The following is a 20,294-nucleotide window of genomic DNA, read 5'->3' as shown; positions in this document are numbered from 1 at the left end:
CACACACACACATATATATATATATATACATACATATATATATATACACACATACATATACACACACACACATATATATATATATATATATATACACACATATATATATACATACATACATGTATATATATATATATATATATATATATATATATATGTGTGTGTGTGTGTGTGTGTATATAGATATATGTGTGTATATCTATATCTATATATGTATCTTTATATATATATATATATATAAAACATCCTCAATTCTATCATTTAATAAATCAAGTGGAAAACACTTAGGGTAACAGAAAAGTAAAAAGTTTAATAAATAGTGACAGATATGAAGGGCCAGGAAACCATCATACACTTTTTCAAGCTACTTCAGGAAAAATGAAACATTATACAAGAACAAAAGCATACTAGCTTGTGTATGATTATAACATGGGTCTCTGGCACAAAACAATAATTCAACTCTATAACTCCAGATTCATCTGCAGTGGTAGCAGTTAGCCAACGTGTGGCAAAAAAGGGGGCAATTGCACCATCTTGTGGCTACCAAAAAATTACAGCATGTTATTATGAAAGGTTTTTCTGTTAGCAAAAAATAAAATAAAAAATTCACATCAAATTCATATTACAGCCAAATACATATGCCGTTCAACAGAACACTACTCAATATAGTTCAAACTTTGGTTACGATACTAGCTATTACCTGTACACTTCTGAATGGTGCACCTACATTTACAGGAAAAACTTTTTTTTAAACACAAAGAACAGTCTTACCACGTCTAAGATAGTGTTCTAACATGTATAGAGCACATATCGCTTTGCAGCTTAAGTCCTAATAGTGCTGAGTGGCTCAAAGCAAAGCTGTTAAAATGTTTCTTTTCTATTGAGGGATTCCAATTTACTGATAAGTAACTGAGGATTTAGCAACACCTGGGTTACTGATAAATAAAGTGAGGAGCAACCTATTTTCAAGTAATGCTAACGTGAGTTAGGTTGAAAAATATATACATGTTGTTTTAAATGTCCTGCATAACTGAGAACTGACAAACTGTGTAATCCAAGTGTTTCTTGAAGAGCTCATATGAGGGTAGAATTGGCAGAAATAGATGACTGGCATCACAGTGGCTCTGAGGAAAAGCACACGAGGGGTCTGGTGAGCTGAAGAATGAAATCGATGGAGTGGGATGGAATCCAATGGATGGAGCCAGATCTGTAGCAGTGGTGAATGTTAGGAGGTCCTCAAGTGATGCTGCACACCGACCCTCTGAAGCACGAGGAAAGGGTTAAGATCATGCAAATAACAGCTTATTTTCTAACATATCTTAATTTTCGCACAATAATCTAAATTGTACTGAAACAATATGAATTCTGTAGCGAACATACCTTCACACTCATGCAGATACTTTTTCCAAAATTGTACTGTTGTGTTCTCTTTTTCTTGTTGCTCTTTTTCTTCTGAAAACCGGACGGTAAAGAGCTTCATGACAGATTCGGCTGTCAGCCTTTCCACGGGCCCACAGAAGACTGAATGGAAAGCCTCTGTACACATCTGGACCTGCTCAAACAGTCCTAGTGTCCTCAAACCCTCACGAAATCTGAGAAAGCCAATATGAACTTGAATGAGCATTTCCTTAGAGTGAGAAAACTTGAGAAAAACACATTTATACAGTTGCAATCAAAATTATTCAACCCCCTTGACCTGCAAGACATTTTGCTGCAGAGAACAACATTTTATGAAATCAGTTCAACAAAGGCATCAGTAAAGTATGAGAGAGAGTTTGTTAATACACTTTTGAGTGATTCTGAGAATGGAACATTGATGAATCATGATAAAATTCAAATGGGCTCTAAACATTCATGTTCAAAATTATTCAACCCCTTTTGTGCAGAATCTTTTATTCTTTAAAATCGCCAATAAACGCTGTCTGTAAGTGTTTAGTAGCTTCTGTCACCTCTCTACTACAGTCTTGGCCCATTCCTTGTCTGAAAAAGCTTCCAGATCACTGATAATCTTTGGTTTTCACATTGCCACTGCTTTCTTCAAATTCAACCAGATATTTGCAATGAGAATTAAGCCTGGAGACTGAAAAGGTCACTCAAGTACATTCTATGACTGATCCCTGAACCAAGCAGTAGTAGATTTGGATGTGTACTTTGGGATGACTGTCCTGCAGGAAAGTCCATTGATCATCAGCTTCAGTCTGTGCACCAAAGGCATCACAATTCTTGTTAAAATGGCCTGATACTTCAAAGAATCCATGATGTCCTTCATTAAGTCATGATTTCCACTTCCTTCTACAGTAAAGAAACCCCATAACAGGACTGATCCACCTCCAAGTTTGACGATGGAGATGGCGTTCTTCTGCTTATGAGCTTTGCCTTTTTTTGCAGCAGACATACCGCTGATCCATGGGTCCAAAAAGTCCAGTTTGGTCACATCACTCCATAAAACATTCCTCCAGAGCTCCACAGGTCTACACAAATGAATTTTATCAAACTCAAGTTGGCCTTTTGTTCTTCTTGATCAAGAGTGGTATTTATCAAGATGTCTCAACATGAAGGCAATACTTGTCTAGTGTTCTTCTTACACGCTGCATTGAAATGGTTTTCCTCCTTTCATCGGGTCATCTTGCAAGTCTTTGGCTGTACATAGCAGGTTTTTTCTCAGTTGCTCTGATTAAACATTTTATGATATGGTGCTTTTTCTTTCACACCCTCAAAGATTTTCTGGTAAAACACACTTTAAGCTAAGGAATAAGGCTGAGAGCTACTCAACTTCAGCACATGCATGGGCTAACTGTATGTGTGTGTAACAGCTCAAGCTAATTCTGTTTTTAATAGTTTCTAAAGGCTTAATTGTGTTTTGAAACTGTTTTATTCCCCACCATGCAAATACGTGACTTAAAACAATGTTGAATCGGGGTTGAATAATTATGAAATTGCAGTATCATTAAAAAATCTTATATATATAAATATTTTTTATGTATATAAATATTTTTTTTCTAATGTATATATATATATATATATATATATATATATATATATATTTTTTTTTATAAATACTTAGATTCAGAAGCTTTAAATTTGCCAGTAAAGACATTTGTGACCCTGGAGCACAAAACCAGTCATAAGTAGCACAGGTATATTTGTAGCAATAGCCAGCAATACATTGTTTGCATCAAAATGAGCGATAATTTTTTTATGCCAAAAATCATAAGGATGTTAAGAAAAGATAATGTTCAATTAAGATATTCTGTAAATTTCATACCGTAAATATATATAAACTTAATTTTCAGTTAGTAATACGCATGGCTAAGAACTTCATTTGGACAACTTTCAAGGCGATTTTCTTAATTTTTTTTTTTTTTTGCATTCTCTGATTTCAGATTTTCAAATAGTTGTATCTTGACCAAATACTGTCATATCTTATCCTAAAAAAAAAACATACTTCAATGTATATATAAATCAATCCATCATATTTTGGTTTTGTGGCCCAGGGTCACATTTATGGCAATTGTATTTCAGATAACCTATCTACCGTAAAACTTCAAATAATAGCCCGGGCTTCTATTTACCCAAACCGCCGAACTGCACCGGCTTGTATTTGAGACCGGCGTCTATAAGAGACAGGCCTTTAATTTAGTGTTGAGATGTTCAAGCATGACAGCAGGAGGTTACCACATTATACTACGTTTTATTTATAATTCATTTTAATGTGTTTAACAAATCATTTAATGTAAGAAATGTCTTTGGCTATTGGCAGCATAAAAAAAATATATAAAAAACGAAACGATGTGACAGCAATGGGCAGAACAATAGAAGTTACCGCTAAAATCCATTGAGCATATGAACTTGTTGCCCGAAACATATCAACAAGAAAGAATGATGGCTACCCTGTAAAACAACTGCAATCATGTGATAGAAAATTACTCTATTCATCACTATCATCATCCCCGCGATCCTCAATTACAAGTTCATTGGCGAATTCCTCCTCCACATCGCTCTCTCCTCCACTTCTCCCTCTCCAGCCTCCGCTAACTCTGCCTTGCTTGCACTAACAGCTCTCGCACAGTTGCGCACGGCTCTCCCTCTTTGAAACAATGGTGATCCTCACTTCCATCAGAAGCTACTGTCAGGCCACATACCTAAGGATAACATCCTTAAGTCAATGAAATATATTATCTCCTCTTTCTCCCTCGCGCGCACACACACGCGCGCGCAAGCATACCTTAAAGGAATTTTTCAGCCGCTCCGTATCCAGCTTTTCCCACGCTTGAAACAGACCAGGCCTCTATTTGAGACCGGCCTTTATTTACCCAAACCTCTCGTCACACCAGGCGTTTAAAAGAGACAGGCGTCTATTTGGGACTCGGCTATTATTTGAAGTTTTACGGTATTCATTAGAGACCAAATGCATGGTTTCTGCTAAAGATTCAGCAGCACAACAGCTTTCTATTTTGATAATAGCAAGAAATGCTTCTTGAGCAGGCAATATTTTAGAATGATTTCTGACGGATCATGTGATATTGAAGACCGGTATAATGCTTTGCCATCACAGGACTAAGTTTGGGTACCAACCTCTGCAGAGGCAGCTGTAGTCTGATGATCAGGTAGAAGTTTAGTACATCCTCCACCAGCATGTCCTTCTCTGAGAGTTCTCTGATCTTTCGCCAGCAACCTGCTGCTTCCAAATATTGAGACGCTGACTGCATTGCCATTCTCAGCTCCTTCATTGACTTTGCTTCTGAAATCTAAAAAGAGAATTTCTAGATTTTAACAGGTGTACAACAAACACTTGAGTCATTATAATCACGCACCTCAGTGCAACAGCAGGTTTGAAGAACAATGTCAGGAACAACAAAACTCACCTGTCTGATTTTGTGTGCAAAAGCAGTGTCTCCAAGGTCTTGTAAAGCAGGCCTGTAGTTTGTGGGGTAGTTAAACAGACTATGGTACAATGCTGGAGAGAAAAAGCCCACAGGAGGACCTCCATGAACCAAAGAGAGAGCCAAGAGACTGCCGACTTCAAAGTAGAGATCATCCCTCAGAGCTGTTCACACACAACAATGGTTCATTTTGAAGGCAGCAGTGAGAGGGGTTATTTGTATATAAGCCTGGAATTGTACATTTTACAGAAAAGGACATCAAAACAAACAAATTAAAGAAAAAAAAAATGTGTCCTACCTTTTGAGTTTAGAGCCAGGTTTTTAGATCCATCAGGGCCCTCAAAGATTTCTGACATCTGCAGTTTCGAAACAAGACGTCTGAGGAAGCGACGCTGATTCCTAATGTTGTTGCTATGTTTGTCTTGGGAGAATTTGACAGAAAGTGTGCAGCAGGGATTAAAGTCACTTTGCCGCAGAACCCGCAGAGCTGCTTCCATCACCCCATCATCATCTTCCACTAGCACCTCTGTAGACTGCTGCTGTGATATCTGATGGGCCAGATCCATTAAGACCTCCGGAGAAGTGGCAGGCACACATTGCCTAGAAAACAAGGGGAGAGAGAGAGAGAGAGCTGCTACTGCTACAATTCTATATACAGTATATATATATATTTTACTGCTAGGCAACAATTAAGTTTTTTATAATCACAATTTATCGAATGATTGTTTGTGATTAATCACGATAAATCACATTATGCACAAAAAATGTATTATACATTCAAAAGTAGTGTATTGTGCACTTTTTTTTATTTTAAAGTACTGCTATATGAACAAAAGTGCAATAACATTTGGTTTGCAAACACTTTAAACACATAAGGTGCTTTTTTTTTTTTTTACAGCGGTGTTGCTTTTACATAGTAGCAGTTAAAATATATCATGTAAATCTCAACTTATAACATAAATGTAATCAAATTAAATATAATTTAATAATAAATATAATAAAAGATATACAGGTTTGGGGGCGGGGCCAGTGCATTAACTGCCTAAAAATATTTTTATTCCGTAATTCTTCACTAATTAAGTTATTATTAAACGGACAGCCCTAATATACATATAGATATATATTTACAGTAAAGGTGACCAAAATACAGAAAAAAAAAACATGATCCAAGGTAGCACTGGAATAGATCGTGTTGCATTACAACAAAATTGATTCATGTTGGGTTCTATGGTATAATAGTCCAGAGAAATTGAGAGTAAATAATCTAGAACATATCCTTCTAATATCAGATGCAATTTATTAGGAAAGTACCTTTTACTGATGAGTGAAGAGTGAAGGTCAGAGATGTTTTTAAACAGCCTCTTTCTCTCTTGCCTTATAGCCAGTGGGGATTCAACATGGTTTGGCAAAGGCACTGATTCTGGGGGAAGAAAAAAAAAACATCTAAGTAACTTTGAATAATTTTACAAAACAAGCACAAATATTAAACGATAGCTCATGTAGCTCACTTTTTCCCTCAACGGCAGCTTTACAGTCAGCACAGATCCAGTCACTTTCGTAAAGCTTAAGGTTGGAACATTTTCGATGAGTTCCCCTGGATCCACACAACTTGCAACGAACAATTTCAAAATACCTGCAAAGCAAATTTAAACAGTAGTTAGAATCCTTTTCAAAAACAAACTGATTCCATTTCACAATTTCAGAATGGTGAAATAAAATGCTCAGATTACCCAGACTGCGAGCTGTATTTACGACCTTTGTGACTGTGACACTTCACAGCATCACAGTGCTGGTACATTTGCAATAAATCTCCATATGCATTCTCCTCAAGTTCCCATGCTGCATCCCTGAAAAATATCCACAATATGGAGGCTTACAAAATATTAAAGGAATAGGTTTTCATAAAAATAACCTGAGCTCAAAAAAAGAACTACATGAGTTTAAAGAAATGTACTGTAGCATCACATTACTACATTTTGAATGGCCTGAGGGCTAATCAAATTTCAGCCAAATTTAATTTTTAGGTGAAAGCATTCCTTTAAAATATATATACATATATAATAGTAATGGAAAATATTTACATTGTTTTGTCAAAGTGAGGTGTAACAAAATAGACATTAAAAATAAATGTAAAAATACATAAATATATCAAATGTAAATAATTCCAGCAGGCTATGAAAGATACAAATCAAACACTACACAAATCAGAATATTTTACTTTGAATCACTATAATCAATATCAGAAGGAAACATATTTGATTTACCGCTCTGGTATATATATTCCCATTCTGAGCATTTCCTGCTGAAACTGGTCCTTGTTATTGCACAATGTGCATTTGAAGAAAAACATGGCAGCGCTGTGTGCATAATGCTGAAAGAAAAGAGATGAGAAACAGGCTCAAATTTCAAATCCCATATCTTTGTATTTTATGTATATTTTTATATCATTAACCTGAATGTGTGGTACCATTACCTGTACACAGTTTCTGTGAAACCAGCTGCCATGACATGCAGGACACTTCAGGACATTATAGGAGAGGACGGATTCGATGGGCTCCAGACAGACAGAGCAAGAGAGTGGCAGACCGGGACTGGAGACGCAGGACTGACTAGGTGCATGCTTTTTACAGAAAGACCTGCAAATGATTCCATTATCAATAAGTTGAAATGAAATGACCAGAAATGTACAGCAAATCACAATATCATTAAAATGTTGGGGTATTATGATATCTATATATATATATGAATGCTTAGTTAGCTAGGATGCATTAAATTGATCTAAACTAACAGAAAATAAATGTATAAAGTTAAATAAGACTTATGTTTCAAATAAATGCTGCTCTTTTTAACTTAGTATCCCTTGTTTCTAATTGTGGTTTTGACCAAATAAAAGCAGCCTTGATAAGCATAAGAGGGAACTTTAATCATACAAACCTACATTTGGATCTCATCTTCCATCGGGAATCATCACATTTTGCTTATATCACAAGAGACACTTACGGAAACAAGCCTGTGAACTGGAAAATAAACTCCTTCTCTAATCCACAAGGCATATGGACCATTTGCCGACAACTTTTGATGGAGCACCCCACCGAAGCCCCAACCTTTTTGCACTTCATGCATCTCTGCAAGTCAAAAAGTTAAAGTTAGTCTCCAAAACATTTCTGTGGCGTTAAACAAAACATGCCAATGGCCAAATGTGTCCTTAACATACCAGCCTCGAAGATCTGCGGATCTCCTTTTTTATGTCCTCCACGAGAAAACCATGAACGTCTTCATCCTCCTCCCCTCTCTGACATATCCCACTGGACATCAGCTGTAAAATTTGATTGAAGCATAACTAACTTGTACATTTATGCTTGAGACTTTTACAATATTTGTACATAATCCAAAATAAAGCTGTTCTTTACATTTAAAAACTAAAAGATTCCATATTTAAAAACAACATTGCATAAAGACAATATTCAAGGTGCGTTATTCTGTATTCCTAAGAGATTCATCACTGGCAATACATGTAGAAATAACCAAATATATATGACATCCATACATCATTTGTGAAAAATAAATAACTTAGACATTATTTATGTCTCTGTTCTCTTGCCTTCCAATCAATTTATGTTCTAGAACAGCTGAACATAATGATTTATCTATGGCATCATAAGATGCCTTATACTTTAGAGTAGGGTTTCACAACACTAATATTTCAACAGGAAAACTAGAAATAGACTCTAAAATGAAATGTGTTGCACAAATACACATCATCGACGTCTTGCTCACCAAACAGAAATAGTGGACTGTCAGTTTGTGCTGCTGAAGGGTGATCTTCTCTCCATACTTCTCTGGAATGTTGTCACATCTCTTACAAAGACCGCAGACTAAATATTTGACGATATTGTGTTAAAAATGGAATACAGGTAACTTACATGTCTGATTATTGGTATAACGTTAGTCGCAACAAAGAAATTCGTTGCTACAAAACCTGTAGGAAGAGCAACTTACTGAGGTCTTTGTCGTCGTGAATCTGTTTTATTTCGGCAGTCTCCTCTTTCATCGCTTTCATTATTGTGTATTATGCAGCCAGGATTACGTAAAATCGAAATTTTAAAATGGCGATTTAAAGAGCTCTGAATTAGCGGTCTGGCTTGGCAAATTCAGTAACGTTAACTGCCATTAGACTCACTTTATCACGAGCTTTGTTTTGTCTTCTCACTCCATAAGGCAAAACACGTAGTCCTTGGTTGACCGGATTTTTAATAAAATTATATTAGTCTTTAGTGTAAGAGAGTAAACCGCGTGATAAAATTCAAACTTCCCTCTGTCACGGAGAACACACCTCTGCTTGATTTTGATTGGTGGAATTCAAACCAAAACAGATATTTTCCTGTGGGAGGGGCTCTGGCCCAAACATTGCGCTGCGCAACTTCCGTTTTTTTGACAAAATAAAAGCATGCGAATTTTTATGACATTTAAATGTGAAGTTTGATTTTATGGAAATATGCTGTATGAGGTAGAGGTCCCACACTGACAGTAAGTAATACTTTTACATTGTATCGTTATATCTGATATTTCACATAATTTGTTCAGGGCTACACAGTGCCCATAAAAGTGTCTTTAATATTTTTAAAAAACATAACGTAACATCTGTATACATTGAATGCAATATTAGTAACGTTAACTGCCTTAAATTTTACAGTTGCCATAACAGAATATTGTATTAGACTGTGCAACTACATATTCATTTATAATTCAATTTTTATTTATATCTCCATATTTTATTAAAACATTTTTACATTTTGAAAATTGTAACATTTAAAAAAGTAATTTTACATACTTTTTTCTGCTATTGTAATTCCCCTGTAAATGCATTTATTCTGCCTCTACAAAACTGACCAGTGTTTGTAAAAGCAAATACAACATTTTGTGTTTAATATGCTGTTTATGCTTCAGCTTTTTTGCTGCCTTTCCAAATTAAAGTCGACTATATAGAACATTATGCATACAATGGCTCTATATGTTTTCGCTTTACTGGTGTAACGTATTACATAGTGTACATTGACTTCTGTGCACTGATTAAATACTGAAGTATTAATAATTTGAAAAAACATGTACACAATATGCAATTTTGAAATGAGTACGTGAAAAGGCCAGTGGGTTTATCTACTCAGATCCCTATACATTTCACAAAAGATAGTATGCTTTATTTTTATTTTTTATTTTTTTGCCATGTAATCATATATTTTTATGTAACCACCACTTTTGACCTAATTGTGTATTGGTTGCTAAATAGTCTTTTTTCTTTTCTTCTTTTTCTTTCTTTCTTAAATTTCATTCTGCAACTTGTTGCCTTCGAGCAGCTTTAGAGATAAAATAACTGTTATAGTATCACCTCCTGTGATACCTCTCTCTCCCCTGCCCAGAACAACAATCTAATCTTCACAAGATGGAGAAATTCTTACTTCAAGCTCTAATGCAATTGAGAGGTGAGAAAAGAACTGATGGTTTCACACAGCGCCTGCTTTTCTTGAAAGGGTTAAATCTAAGAGAATGTGCCTAGTTGATTCTTCATCAGTATCACTAACCAGTAGGTGGTAGCAGATCAAAACAGTTCAAAGTGCTGTTTGCTTGAAAACTGCCTCCCCTTCCAAATCTGACAGGGATCTTCAGGAGAACAACTTTGTTTGTATATTTGTATGCTAATATGACACATCCACACCAGAACAAAGCATTGTTGTTAGAAACATATTTTCAGTAAAATGTGACTCTGGACAACAAAACCAGTCATAAGGGTCTTTTTTTATATTTTTAAGCTTTATAAATCATCTGAAAGCTGAATAAATAAGCTACTCAGTAATGCATGGTTTGTTAGTATAGGACATTATTTGGCTGAGATACAACTATTTTATATCTGAGAGTGGAAAATATTACCAAACAAAAATTAAGTTTTGATACATTTATGGTAGGAAATGTACAACATACCTTCATGGAACATGATCTTTACTTAATGATTTTTGCCATAAAAGAAAAATCTACAATTTTGACCCATACAATGTATTGTTGGCTATTGCTACAAAATATACCCGTGATACTTATGACTGGTTTTGTGGTCCAGGGTCAGAGATATTAATTGTGCAAATTTTCCTAAACCTTTCCCACTTTCAGCAGAGTGTGCCAGTAGGTAATATTTAGCATACTGATTTTTAACAATAAGCAATTATTTAAAGGGGTCATATGATGCTTTTTTAAAAATATTTTTTTTGGGTATTTGGTGTACCAGAATATGTTGACATGCTTAAATGTTTCAAAAACACATTTTTTTTAAATACTGTACTTTTATTGTAGGTCCTCAAATGTATAGTTTTCTACAAAGTCCCTCTTTCCGACAAGCGCAGTCTGCTCTGATTGGCCAGCTGACCCAGTGCACTGTGATTGGCCGAACATCGCAAGCACTCGTCGAAAATGGAACGCCCATTTCCATAATCGCGAGCTTCATCTTTCAAAATAAATGTATAGACAGTTAATAATGTCATTAGTTTTACCATCAGTTTAAGCCCAAAAGGAGCTGAATGAGCCATTTTAGGGGCATGACAGAGTTTTAACTTTGATAAAAAATATCTCTTTGGATTTAAGACTTTAGTCTTTGTAACTTTACAGATCTTTTTCATGCACCAAGAGCTTGTAACACTCAAAAAGAAAGTACAATTTGAAATCGCATCATATGACCCCTTTAATAAATTATAATGATTATGATCTTCTTTCTCTACAACATTTTTTTTATTGTACTTTTTTTTTACTTTTTCAGAAATGCTATGTGAAAATATTAGTGATTACAATTACAGATATGTGGGATTTTGGTGAATTTTAAAATAGCTTCTGCTGTAAAGTGTTATGCCAGGATTTCGTCTTTTGTATTATAATGGGGAAAAAAATGGAAGTCTACTATCTCAGTGGCCTCTGTAATAAGAACTGATTAAACATCTGGTGCCCTGGAGGGAATACTGTTTTTAGAGATTTCTCTCTACCACTCCAGCAAGTGTGCACAGAATCCACATTCAGTCACTGGATGCATCGTAAATGAACCTGCACTGCCCTGGCTGGCAGTCACAACTTATTCATAGAATCACTGAAGTGGATTAAAACAAATAGGTGATGGGATGCATGTCTGTTTCTCCTGCCTGAGCAGATCCAGGAGACCCAGATCAAGGTCTTGACTTGCCTATTGTTTGACAACACTTGCGAGGGGGTCCTTAAATGCTCTTTTGACTTGAGATATAAGATTACAGGCCGTGCTTTTCCTCCCTTCACTAAATTCCAGAGGGAGTCCAAACAACTCCCTCAATTTTCGATGCAGCACTTCCTCCCCCAGTGTCCAATGCTTCTCAGAGTTTGCATTATGCAAGCTAATTTAGCCAATTATGCACAGGTGTGATGCTAATTCTCCTCTCACATACCGAGCTCCTGACAGTAAAAATAGTATAATTATACAGCTGTCCCCGTGTTTTTTTCCCCCAGCCAATGCAACAGCCTCTGTCTCACAAAAACCAGCATTTCACTAAAGGCTATCTTGAAGAATCTGCCACGACTTTCTCTCCTTTCAACTCAACTGTTCATTGTTGTACTTTGTGAAGCAGGTGTGAGACTGTATCACACTCTGTATGAAATGTAACATTGGATATTATTGCACATGCACGGACTAACTTGGAGCCTACAAATTGCTCCATTTGCCAATTGAGAAAAACATGTTTTCTTGTTTTTCACTGGTAGCTCCAATTATGTCTGGAATTCAGCTCACATCGTGTAAATGGCACATAGTTTTGTTATTATAGAAGGTTCACTGTGGTTCCACGAGGAATCTTCAACATCCATGGAACACACTTAAAAATAAAGGTTCCTAAAGGGTGTTCTTGCAGTGATGCCATGGAAGAACCCCTTTTGGTTCCCCAAAGAACCTTTCAGTGAACAATTCCTAAAAGAACCGTTTTGAAGAACATTTAAAAAGTCTAAAGAACCTTTTGACTATAAAGAAGATTTTCAGCATTTGTAAGTTTCCGTGAATGTTCCAGGTTCTTCATAGAACCATTGATGCCAATAAAGAACCTTTATTTTTAAGAGTCAAGGTGATTTATAAAGGAAAAAGTTTCGTTAGATTAGTAAAATGGTTGTTTTAAGAACTGCTCACTAAGAGGTTTATTAGAGGATCTAGGTTCTTCTATGGCATCACTGCAAAAAAACCCTTGGACCTTTATTTTTAAGAGCATAGGAACAGCAGTATGTGTAAATAGTAGTTCAATGAGTCTTCACAGACAGTTACAGAAAGGGTCGAAAGGCAGGAATTTATGAAACACTGTTTGATTGGAGCATATGAATGTTCTTCTTTCTGAGGAAGTCTAATGCATTGCATTCCTGATCCCACACTCCTACACAACTCTGAAAATAGTTTTTTTTTTTGATAGTGATAAAGCTTACACCGGGGATAGCAACCTTTTCATTATATTCTGTCACTTTTGATACGTTTAATCGACATGACCACCAACCCTGATGAAGAGCTCTCTTCTCCAGACAAAAAACCCTGGGTATTATTATCAGGGTTTGTAAGAGCTGCAAACCAGTCCTCCAAATTGCAGGCTGAGGAACACTGTCCCTTGAAAGAAGTCAAATTAAATGATCACGGTCCCTAGTTAGCTGCCCTTTCAATATATGAATTTCTGTAGGGAATTGGATTGACTCTGACCCCACTCTCGAGGCTTCCTGGTGCACATGTATAACAGCTTGTGATATCTCATCTCGTGTGGCTTGAGGAAATTGCTGTCTACACAGGCCAAATAATTCTGTCTCTTTGACCTGTGGTTCAGGGAAGTCTAATTATCAGCTTCAGCGCTGGGCTCACCGGGGTCCCTGAGCCGCCTTAAAGGCCCTGGGCTGTCACCCTTTCTGTCTCCCCTCCCAAAATGAAAATTGAGTTGTCTGCAGAGTGATAAAATGTGTCTGCTAATCAGAAATGTGAAAAGATCCGGGGCGAGAGTGGCACTGAGGCATGAGAGAATTGCAGATTTCGTTCTTCCCGTCTGTCAGATTGTCTAAAGTTTTGCTAACATATATAATCACTTGAAAACATTCTTTTGGAAATGTGCACCATTTTATATCATAGATGCTCATTAGTCTTGTTAGCATGACTCGAGCTGCTGGATTTATTTCATGGACTTATTGGGTTTGTTTGCTTGCGAGTTAAAGCATTTACAGATTTATGCCATTTATCCAATTTTGTATTTGTATTTCTCATTATTTGTGAATTAATCAGTGTTAAAAGCTGTAATTAAATTAAGACAATAATTCACCCAGGATCAGAGGAAAACAAATGCATATATGTTTGTGTGTGTGTGTGTGTGAGAGAGAGAGAGAGAGAGATGGGTTGGGATGGGGGTCTCTCATATTTCATCACCCTCAGGTCACAGGGTTCACTATTGGGTGGAGCCTTTTTCTCTCTAAGGCATGCTGGGGTATCAATATCCCAATGTTTCACCACACAATCTTTTTTAAAAGCGCTCTGAAAACAAACAGAGGCTGGACCTCCATCACCAGGACTTCTGCACCACGACTATGGACACAGGTACACTTTTACCCAGCATTCCCTCACTTTATAGCTGCATCAACTAATCTAAACACGCCTCTACTGCTGGGACGGCGTGATTTACTTCTTTGTTTCTTTTTTAAAATATGGCTTGTGTCATTTGAATGTACGAAATTATTAATTCACGTTGTTGCATGCAAGAGCTGGATCTTTCTGTGAATGTTATTCTGTCGCCGGGTCTGAAAAGGTTGAGCTGGAAAATAGTCTCATTTAGGAGCGTTTCAATTCAACCTTTGAACCTAGCGCAGATGATTGGGATGTTTGCTTCCTTTCCCTTCTTTGCCAACTAACATAATTCAAGAGCGACTTTTCCTGTTGCTCTTATGACTCAACAAACAAGAAAAATAACTTTTGAAATTGCGTCTCTTAGTTTCACATTGCATTGCTTTGGTGAAATCTAATTTGAGAGAAAATGGCAACCCAGCTGTTCTTTTGATAGAGAATCACCAAAACATGGGTTCTTTCAGTGCAACATGCATAGTCCATCCTCATCTACACATCAATGAGCTTTTCTCTTGTCTGCAAGGCTATAATTAAAGCTCTGTGCTGTGCTAGGGGTAATTTATCCTCCTTCTCTGGCTCTGTGCTGAAATCAGGTAGCAGGGCATGATTGCAGTGGATGGGGCGTTGCGCTTTGCACAATGCGGCCGCTTTGTGTTCTTCGAGCTTGTGGAGCACATGTGGATGAGCTCCCATTAAATATACAAATTTATTATGCAAACAAAAGGGGTTAATTGTCCACATATTTGTATGCAGTGTGTAAATGAATTATACGGGGAAAACGTGTTTCATAGCAACGGTTTTTGGAAGGAAGGTCGGGTTGGTGTTTTTTGTTGCTGTTTTGAAGGTTACGGCGTGCTATCAGAGTCATCCGAGAAAGACATCGGACCAATGACCATTTCAAAATGGACATTTCACTGCTAAAAATTTTTTGCATTGTTATACTCAGTAGAAAAAGGATCCATGCAGGAAAGAAAAATAAGAAAAGAAAAATGATTGGTTTTTCATATGCAACAGCATCGCCATATAGAGGTTTCAGCAGCATACCAGAGAAAGTGAGATCATTCATCTCCTCCATAATTAATTGCTTTATCTAGTCAATTAGGTATGCATGTTAGCACCTGCACGTTCCCTAAAGACAAAAGAGAGAATTGTTTCCCGAAGGCAAGAGTAGCAAACTCATTTCAGCTTTAATTTGTAAGAATCTGAGCTTTAATATTTTGTCAAAATCTTTAAATGAAAAGACCAGACTAATTTCAACAGCTTGAAGTATCAGTTCTGTGGAATTGTTTTATTTGTATAAAAAAAAAGCAAGGAAAAAAGATGATCAGATTATACAGAATTAAACAAAACCCTGATCAGAAGTCCACTGTTAACATGAACTACATATAGAGTGTTGTTCATACAAACAAACGAGCATCATAATTGCAAAAAAATATGACAACAGTTACACAACATCACATTTTTATAATGGGCTCAACAGTATACTAATAAATTATTAATATACAGTATAGTATTTATATATTTAGTATTTTTTTTTATAATAATTATATCAGTAGTATTAATAATAGGCCTTTAACTAGTTATTAGTTAATATACATTTGTTACATACTGTTGCCATTATAATTGCTGTTTTTGACCAGTCCCTGTGCTTTGATTGTCTTCATCCCAAAGAACATACATCCCTTCATGTTCTAGTTTCATGCTTCCCTATTGCTAAACATTAACTTTTTGTCTGCATTGAACTTCTGACATTTGCATGAATAAGAGTTCAGGCAATGATCACTGAACTTTACCACACAGCGGCTAATCACAGCAGCTGCAGGACATGGGTCAACCCATCATTAAAGGGATTAGACAATGTTAGTAAATACATATTTGAGAGTTCCTGTGGACCTCCTGTGATTAAGTGATTGACTATGTAGTGTCTCTCTCCAACAGGGAAGCAGGGATTTCGAGGATGTCAAGACCTGGATTAGCCGTAGCATGAGGGTGTCACATGAAGATTTATAGCAACTGTCAACCAGCCATCCCTCTCCTCACACTGTCCATCTCTGGGATACGGGTCCTCCTATAGCTACAGTGGCCCCAAAAGTATTTACACACACTTCAAATAAATATTTTTAATTGCATCAGATACAAAATATCCCCAATTTTTTTTCATTACCATCTGGTCCCAAGCATGGGCGTAGGTTTAGGGGGGACGCTAGGTACTAGTCCCTATCAATATTTTGAGATGACAAATTTGTCCCCACCAATATCCTTTGAACTGCTATTTGTATCTTTGCAATGCTATTTGGATCGATTCTAAAGGCCACGACGATAGTACAAGAAACGCTGTAATTTGACACATACAAAGGCCAGTAAAAAAAATTAAATTCAGTTTTATTCTACTGTGGAAAATAGTATTAACTGGTGATAGTATGTGTTACCCAGGATGATACAATGCTACGTTAGCAAGTAACTGAATGTCAATTAGCGTTTACCTTAACTTGGAATCTTGCAGTCAACATAAACGTGAGTGTACTGGAAGGTAAATAGTGTTTATAGTAGAAAAGGGTTATTATATTGATTTATTTAGATTTATTTCCTTGTGGCAGAGTATTTTTTGTAAGTGTAAATATTAATGTACATAATAATTTATGTTAATAAAACGTTTGGTTGTTCAGCATTACAGTCTCAGGTTTTTATTTTTATTTTTTGAGAGTGCATTTTTGAGATTAGACAGTTATACTAGTTACTGTACTTTAGGGACAGTATACAGGATGGTATACTGTATACAGGATGGTATGGGGGGGGGGGGTTCCCAGGGCGTCCCCACCAAAGCTGAGACCAAACCTACCCATGGTCCCAAGAGTTCATTTTAAACAAAAAAAACAAATTTTAAACTCCAACATGTGATGTTTTGCTTGAATTGTCGTGGTTCTTCTCTAAAACAACTGCCATTTGGTTATGTAATGCAATTATATGATTGTTTTTAAGCGCCTTTACTTGTTTGAGACAAGTACATAAGACCAATGGGGAAAAATGGTCATGTTTAATGATCATGAAGTCGTACTGTATGTGTGAAAAGCACAGACAGAGCAAGAGAATACGAATGAGTGAGATAAACAGACGAACATATCTATGTATAACCAATTAAAGGTTCGGTATGACAGATTCAACGCTTTATTTCATTCATCAGAAACGGCAACAGACTTGTTTTTTACACAAACTATGCATCTCTAATCAGATTGTTCACTGTTAGGAAACTTCTTTACAGTGGAGGAATCGTCTTAAATGAACTATATATCGCTTGACCCCTTAAACCCTGACTTCTGTTGCTAAAGATTTATTTGAAGACATTAGTGTGTAAGTGTAAGCTGAAGATGGTGTTTTTCATCTGTGATAGATAACTGTCAAAATGAATTGAGAATCTTGTTTTCAAGGTTAGCATGTCCCAATTAGCCGCTTCTGGTAAATGATGGCTATACAAAACATATGCCAATTACACGACTGCAAAAATTTCAACAGATCATTTTTTCCATATATTACAGACCTTCATTGTTTTTATAGTTCTATGCATGTAACATGCTTAAGCCTAAGGTAAACAAGCTCCATATGCCCCTGCTCTTATTATGAACACAGTAGAACAAATTAGTAATAAACATATACATAATATAGATTTAATGTTTAAATATCTAATGCAGTGGATGCTGTTTTTATTAACCCTTGACAGAGAAGCAGTATGTGTATTTGTTTGTTGTCTGCTTCGAGAACATTGGTGTGACAGGTTGAAATGCAGTCCAGAAACATGTTGCCTAGAAACTAATAGAGTGAATAACCCAATATGTATGTGTTTGTCCTAGTATAGGTAACCATTGGCAACAGCAAAATCTCTCGTCTTTCGTGTTAACCTGCTCATATTTATTTTTTAACAAGTCTGAGAATTTCAGTGTCATAGAACGACTAGACATTTCATGCATGAAATATGAAATGCACAAATGATTTTGGAACCCGTTTAATTTTATCCCAGAGCATTTAATAGGTTTTCTTGAATTTAACTGTTTATGAAGCATATATATAAACAGATTTCTCTTTGCTTTTTTTCTTGTATTTATTTAATTATTTTATCTATTTATAATGATACAAATTAATGCGCTCATCATTTTTTCCTCTCCCAGTTGTACAAAAATGGTTTGCAAAGATTCTGTCAAACCCAGTGCTTGCATGTCTGAGGGGAGCTACATTTCTGTCTTGTGCTTGCATACTCATAAATGCTCCATAAATATGGCCCAACACGGTTATGCATTATATATGGGGACTCGTCTTAAGACCATTCCCTCTGCCCATGCACAGCTGGGGAGTGATGGGGGCGCACGCTGCTGGGGGAGGTGGAGGTCATGTTAAGTTCGCTCCACTAGTCTACAAGAAGGATAATCTGGCTTTTGAAATAAGACCATATGCTTACAGTATTAGTATCTTAATTTGTGAGCCTACTATCATCTTAGACGCACCACAAACCGTAGAAATTACGTGGTTTTTTGATTGTGTTGACATACATTCTCTGAAGAAAAAAAAACAATACCTGTCACAGTGCCTATTTTGTCACTGGCACGATAATCAATACTGATATGTACTCTTATATTACAGGTGAATGCGTTTTAATCTCAATCCACATAATTTGTGTTGATAGCTGCTACATAATGTTGATTTATTACAAGAAAAGTGCATGGGGCCAATTTTTGAAGGATTTAAAAGCAGAAATGAGAAGATTATAATTTTATAAGAGCACTAACATTCATTATTTTGTTATTATTTAACCTGAAAATTTACATATATAAACCAGGGCAGTCTGTAGGGTCCCTTGATTTCCACCGGCTAGAGGGTGCCAATGAGTCCATGTTAAAATTGCCATAATTTTACCAAAAAATTGTTTTTTTTAAGTTGTAAGAAATATGGTGATCAGAACTGCTAATATTTAGTATAAAGTGAAGCTGCATAATTTCAACGAATGCATCTGCAAAATAATGTGGGCATTGGGGGATGATTGGCACAACCAAAGTTTGAAACGATATTTTAAAAGTTAAAGAAAATAATTAAAGAAACATGATAAAAGTGCTCCGTTCACGTTAATCCAAAGGTTCTAATAGTTGTAATAATATAGGGACCTAAGAACCTCACCTAACACACCAAAATATCAGAAACAAGAGTGTGAAAAAAAAACTAGTTAGTAAGCAACTAAAAAATTTTTCCACACTAAAATCATATTACTTCTATCTTATGGTTGTACTAACGAAGCAGTGAACAGTTTGTTCATTTTAGTCAGTTCGCAAACTGGCCTCATTCACTTCTATCGTAAGTAACTCACTCTACCCCATTTTTGATAGTTGGCCAACATGAAATAAGATTTTGTGATATTGAGTCACAATATATTGCTGTACAAAGGTTTTAATTTTTGTTTTGCCCTTCCTACCCAGCCCTTTCACTTTGTTGGAAACTAAGTGATGCACGTTGTCTCCAGACCTCCAGATCAGCGTTTGAACCTCTTGGAACTGACACAAGTGTTAGAAATGCCAGCCTTAGTTAAGACTGGATCAACAGTCTTCTAATGGGATTAGATATTTCATTTGCTCCTCGCAGCCGTAGGTCATTCCCCTCATCGTGCTGTATTTTAGGGCTTGTCTTCCGTGCAATTCAATTGAATTCCACTACATTATTAAAGAGCTTTTGGGGGATTATGGAGACACGTTTTGTGTCATGTGTGATGTGGTTAAATTCACCTCCAAAAACAGCTGAAAGTGAGC

The 20,294-nt window shown here is 36.2% G+C and overlaps 1 protein-coding gene across 1 annotated transcript; it reads right to left on the bottom strand.

Annotated features, from left to right (window-relative positions):
• Window positions 1–290: 290 nt before the first annotated feature.
• Window positions 291–9,266, bottom strand: g2e3 (G2/M-phase specific E3 ubiquitin protein ligase). Its single transcript, XM_052580779.1, has 14 exons — window positions 8,883–9,266; window positions 8,661–8,758; window positions 8,098–8,199; window positions 7,884–8,008; window positions 7,357–7,519; window positions 7,148–7,254; window positions 6,614–6,730; window positions 6,392–6,516; window positions 6,195–6,303; window positions 5,182–5,483; window positions 4,866–5,047; window positions 4,576–4,748; window positions 1,381–1,592; window positions 291–1,261 (listed from the first exon to the last, which is right to left on the bottom strand). The coding sequence occupies exons 1-14, from the start codon at window positions 8,941–8,943 to the stop codon at window positions 1,014–1,016; spliced, it is 2,124 nt and encodes a 707-aa protein (XP_052436739.1). The 5' UTR covers window positions 8,944–9,266; the 3' UTR covers window positions 291–1,013.
• Window positions 9,267–20,294: the final 11,028 nt, after the last annotated feature.

This window comes from Carassius gibelio, chromosome B17 (assembly GCF_023724105.1).
Source record: "Carassius gibelio isolate Cgi1373 ecotype wild population from Czech Republic chromosome B17, carGib1.2-hapl.c, whole genome shotgun sequence".
Taxonomy (NCBI): Eukaryota; Metazoa; Chordata; class Actinopteri; order Cypriniformes; family Cyprinidae; genus Carassius; species Carassius gibelio.
The sequence above is the reverse complement of the archived record's forward strand: the minus strand, read 5'-3'. Positions and strand labels throughout refer to the sequence as shown.

Excerpts from the sequence above, each read along its gene's own strand:
- g2e3 (XM_052580779.1), bottom strand. The coding sequence starts at position 8,943 with ATGAAAGCGATGAAAGAGGAGACTGCCGAAATAAAACAGATTCACGAC. Across the intron at positions 8,200-8,660 it reads CAGTCCACTATTTCTGTTTG|CTGATGTCCAGTGGGATATG; the intron begins GTGAGCAAGACG and ends CAAATTTTACAG. Across the intron at positions 5,484-6,194 it reads TCTTCACTCATCAGTAAAAG|GCAATGTGTGCCTGCCACTT; the intron begins GTACTTTCCTAA and ends CTTGTTTTCTAG.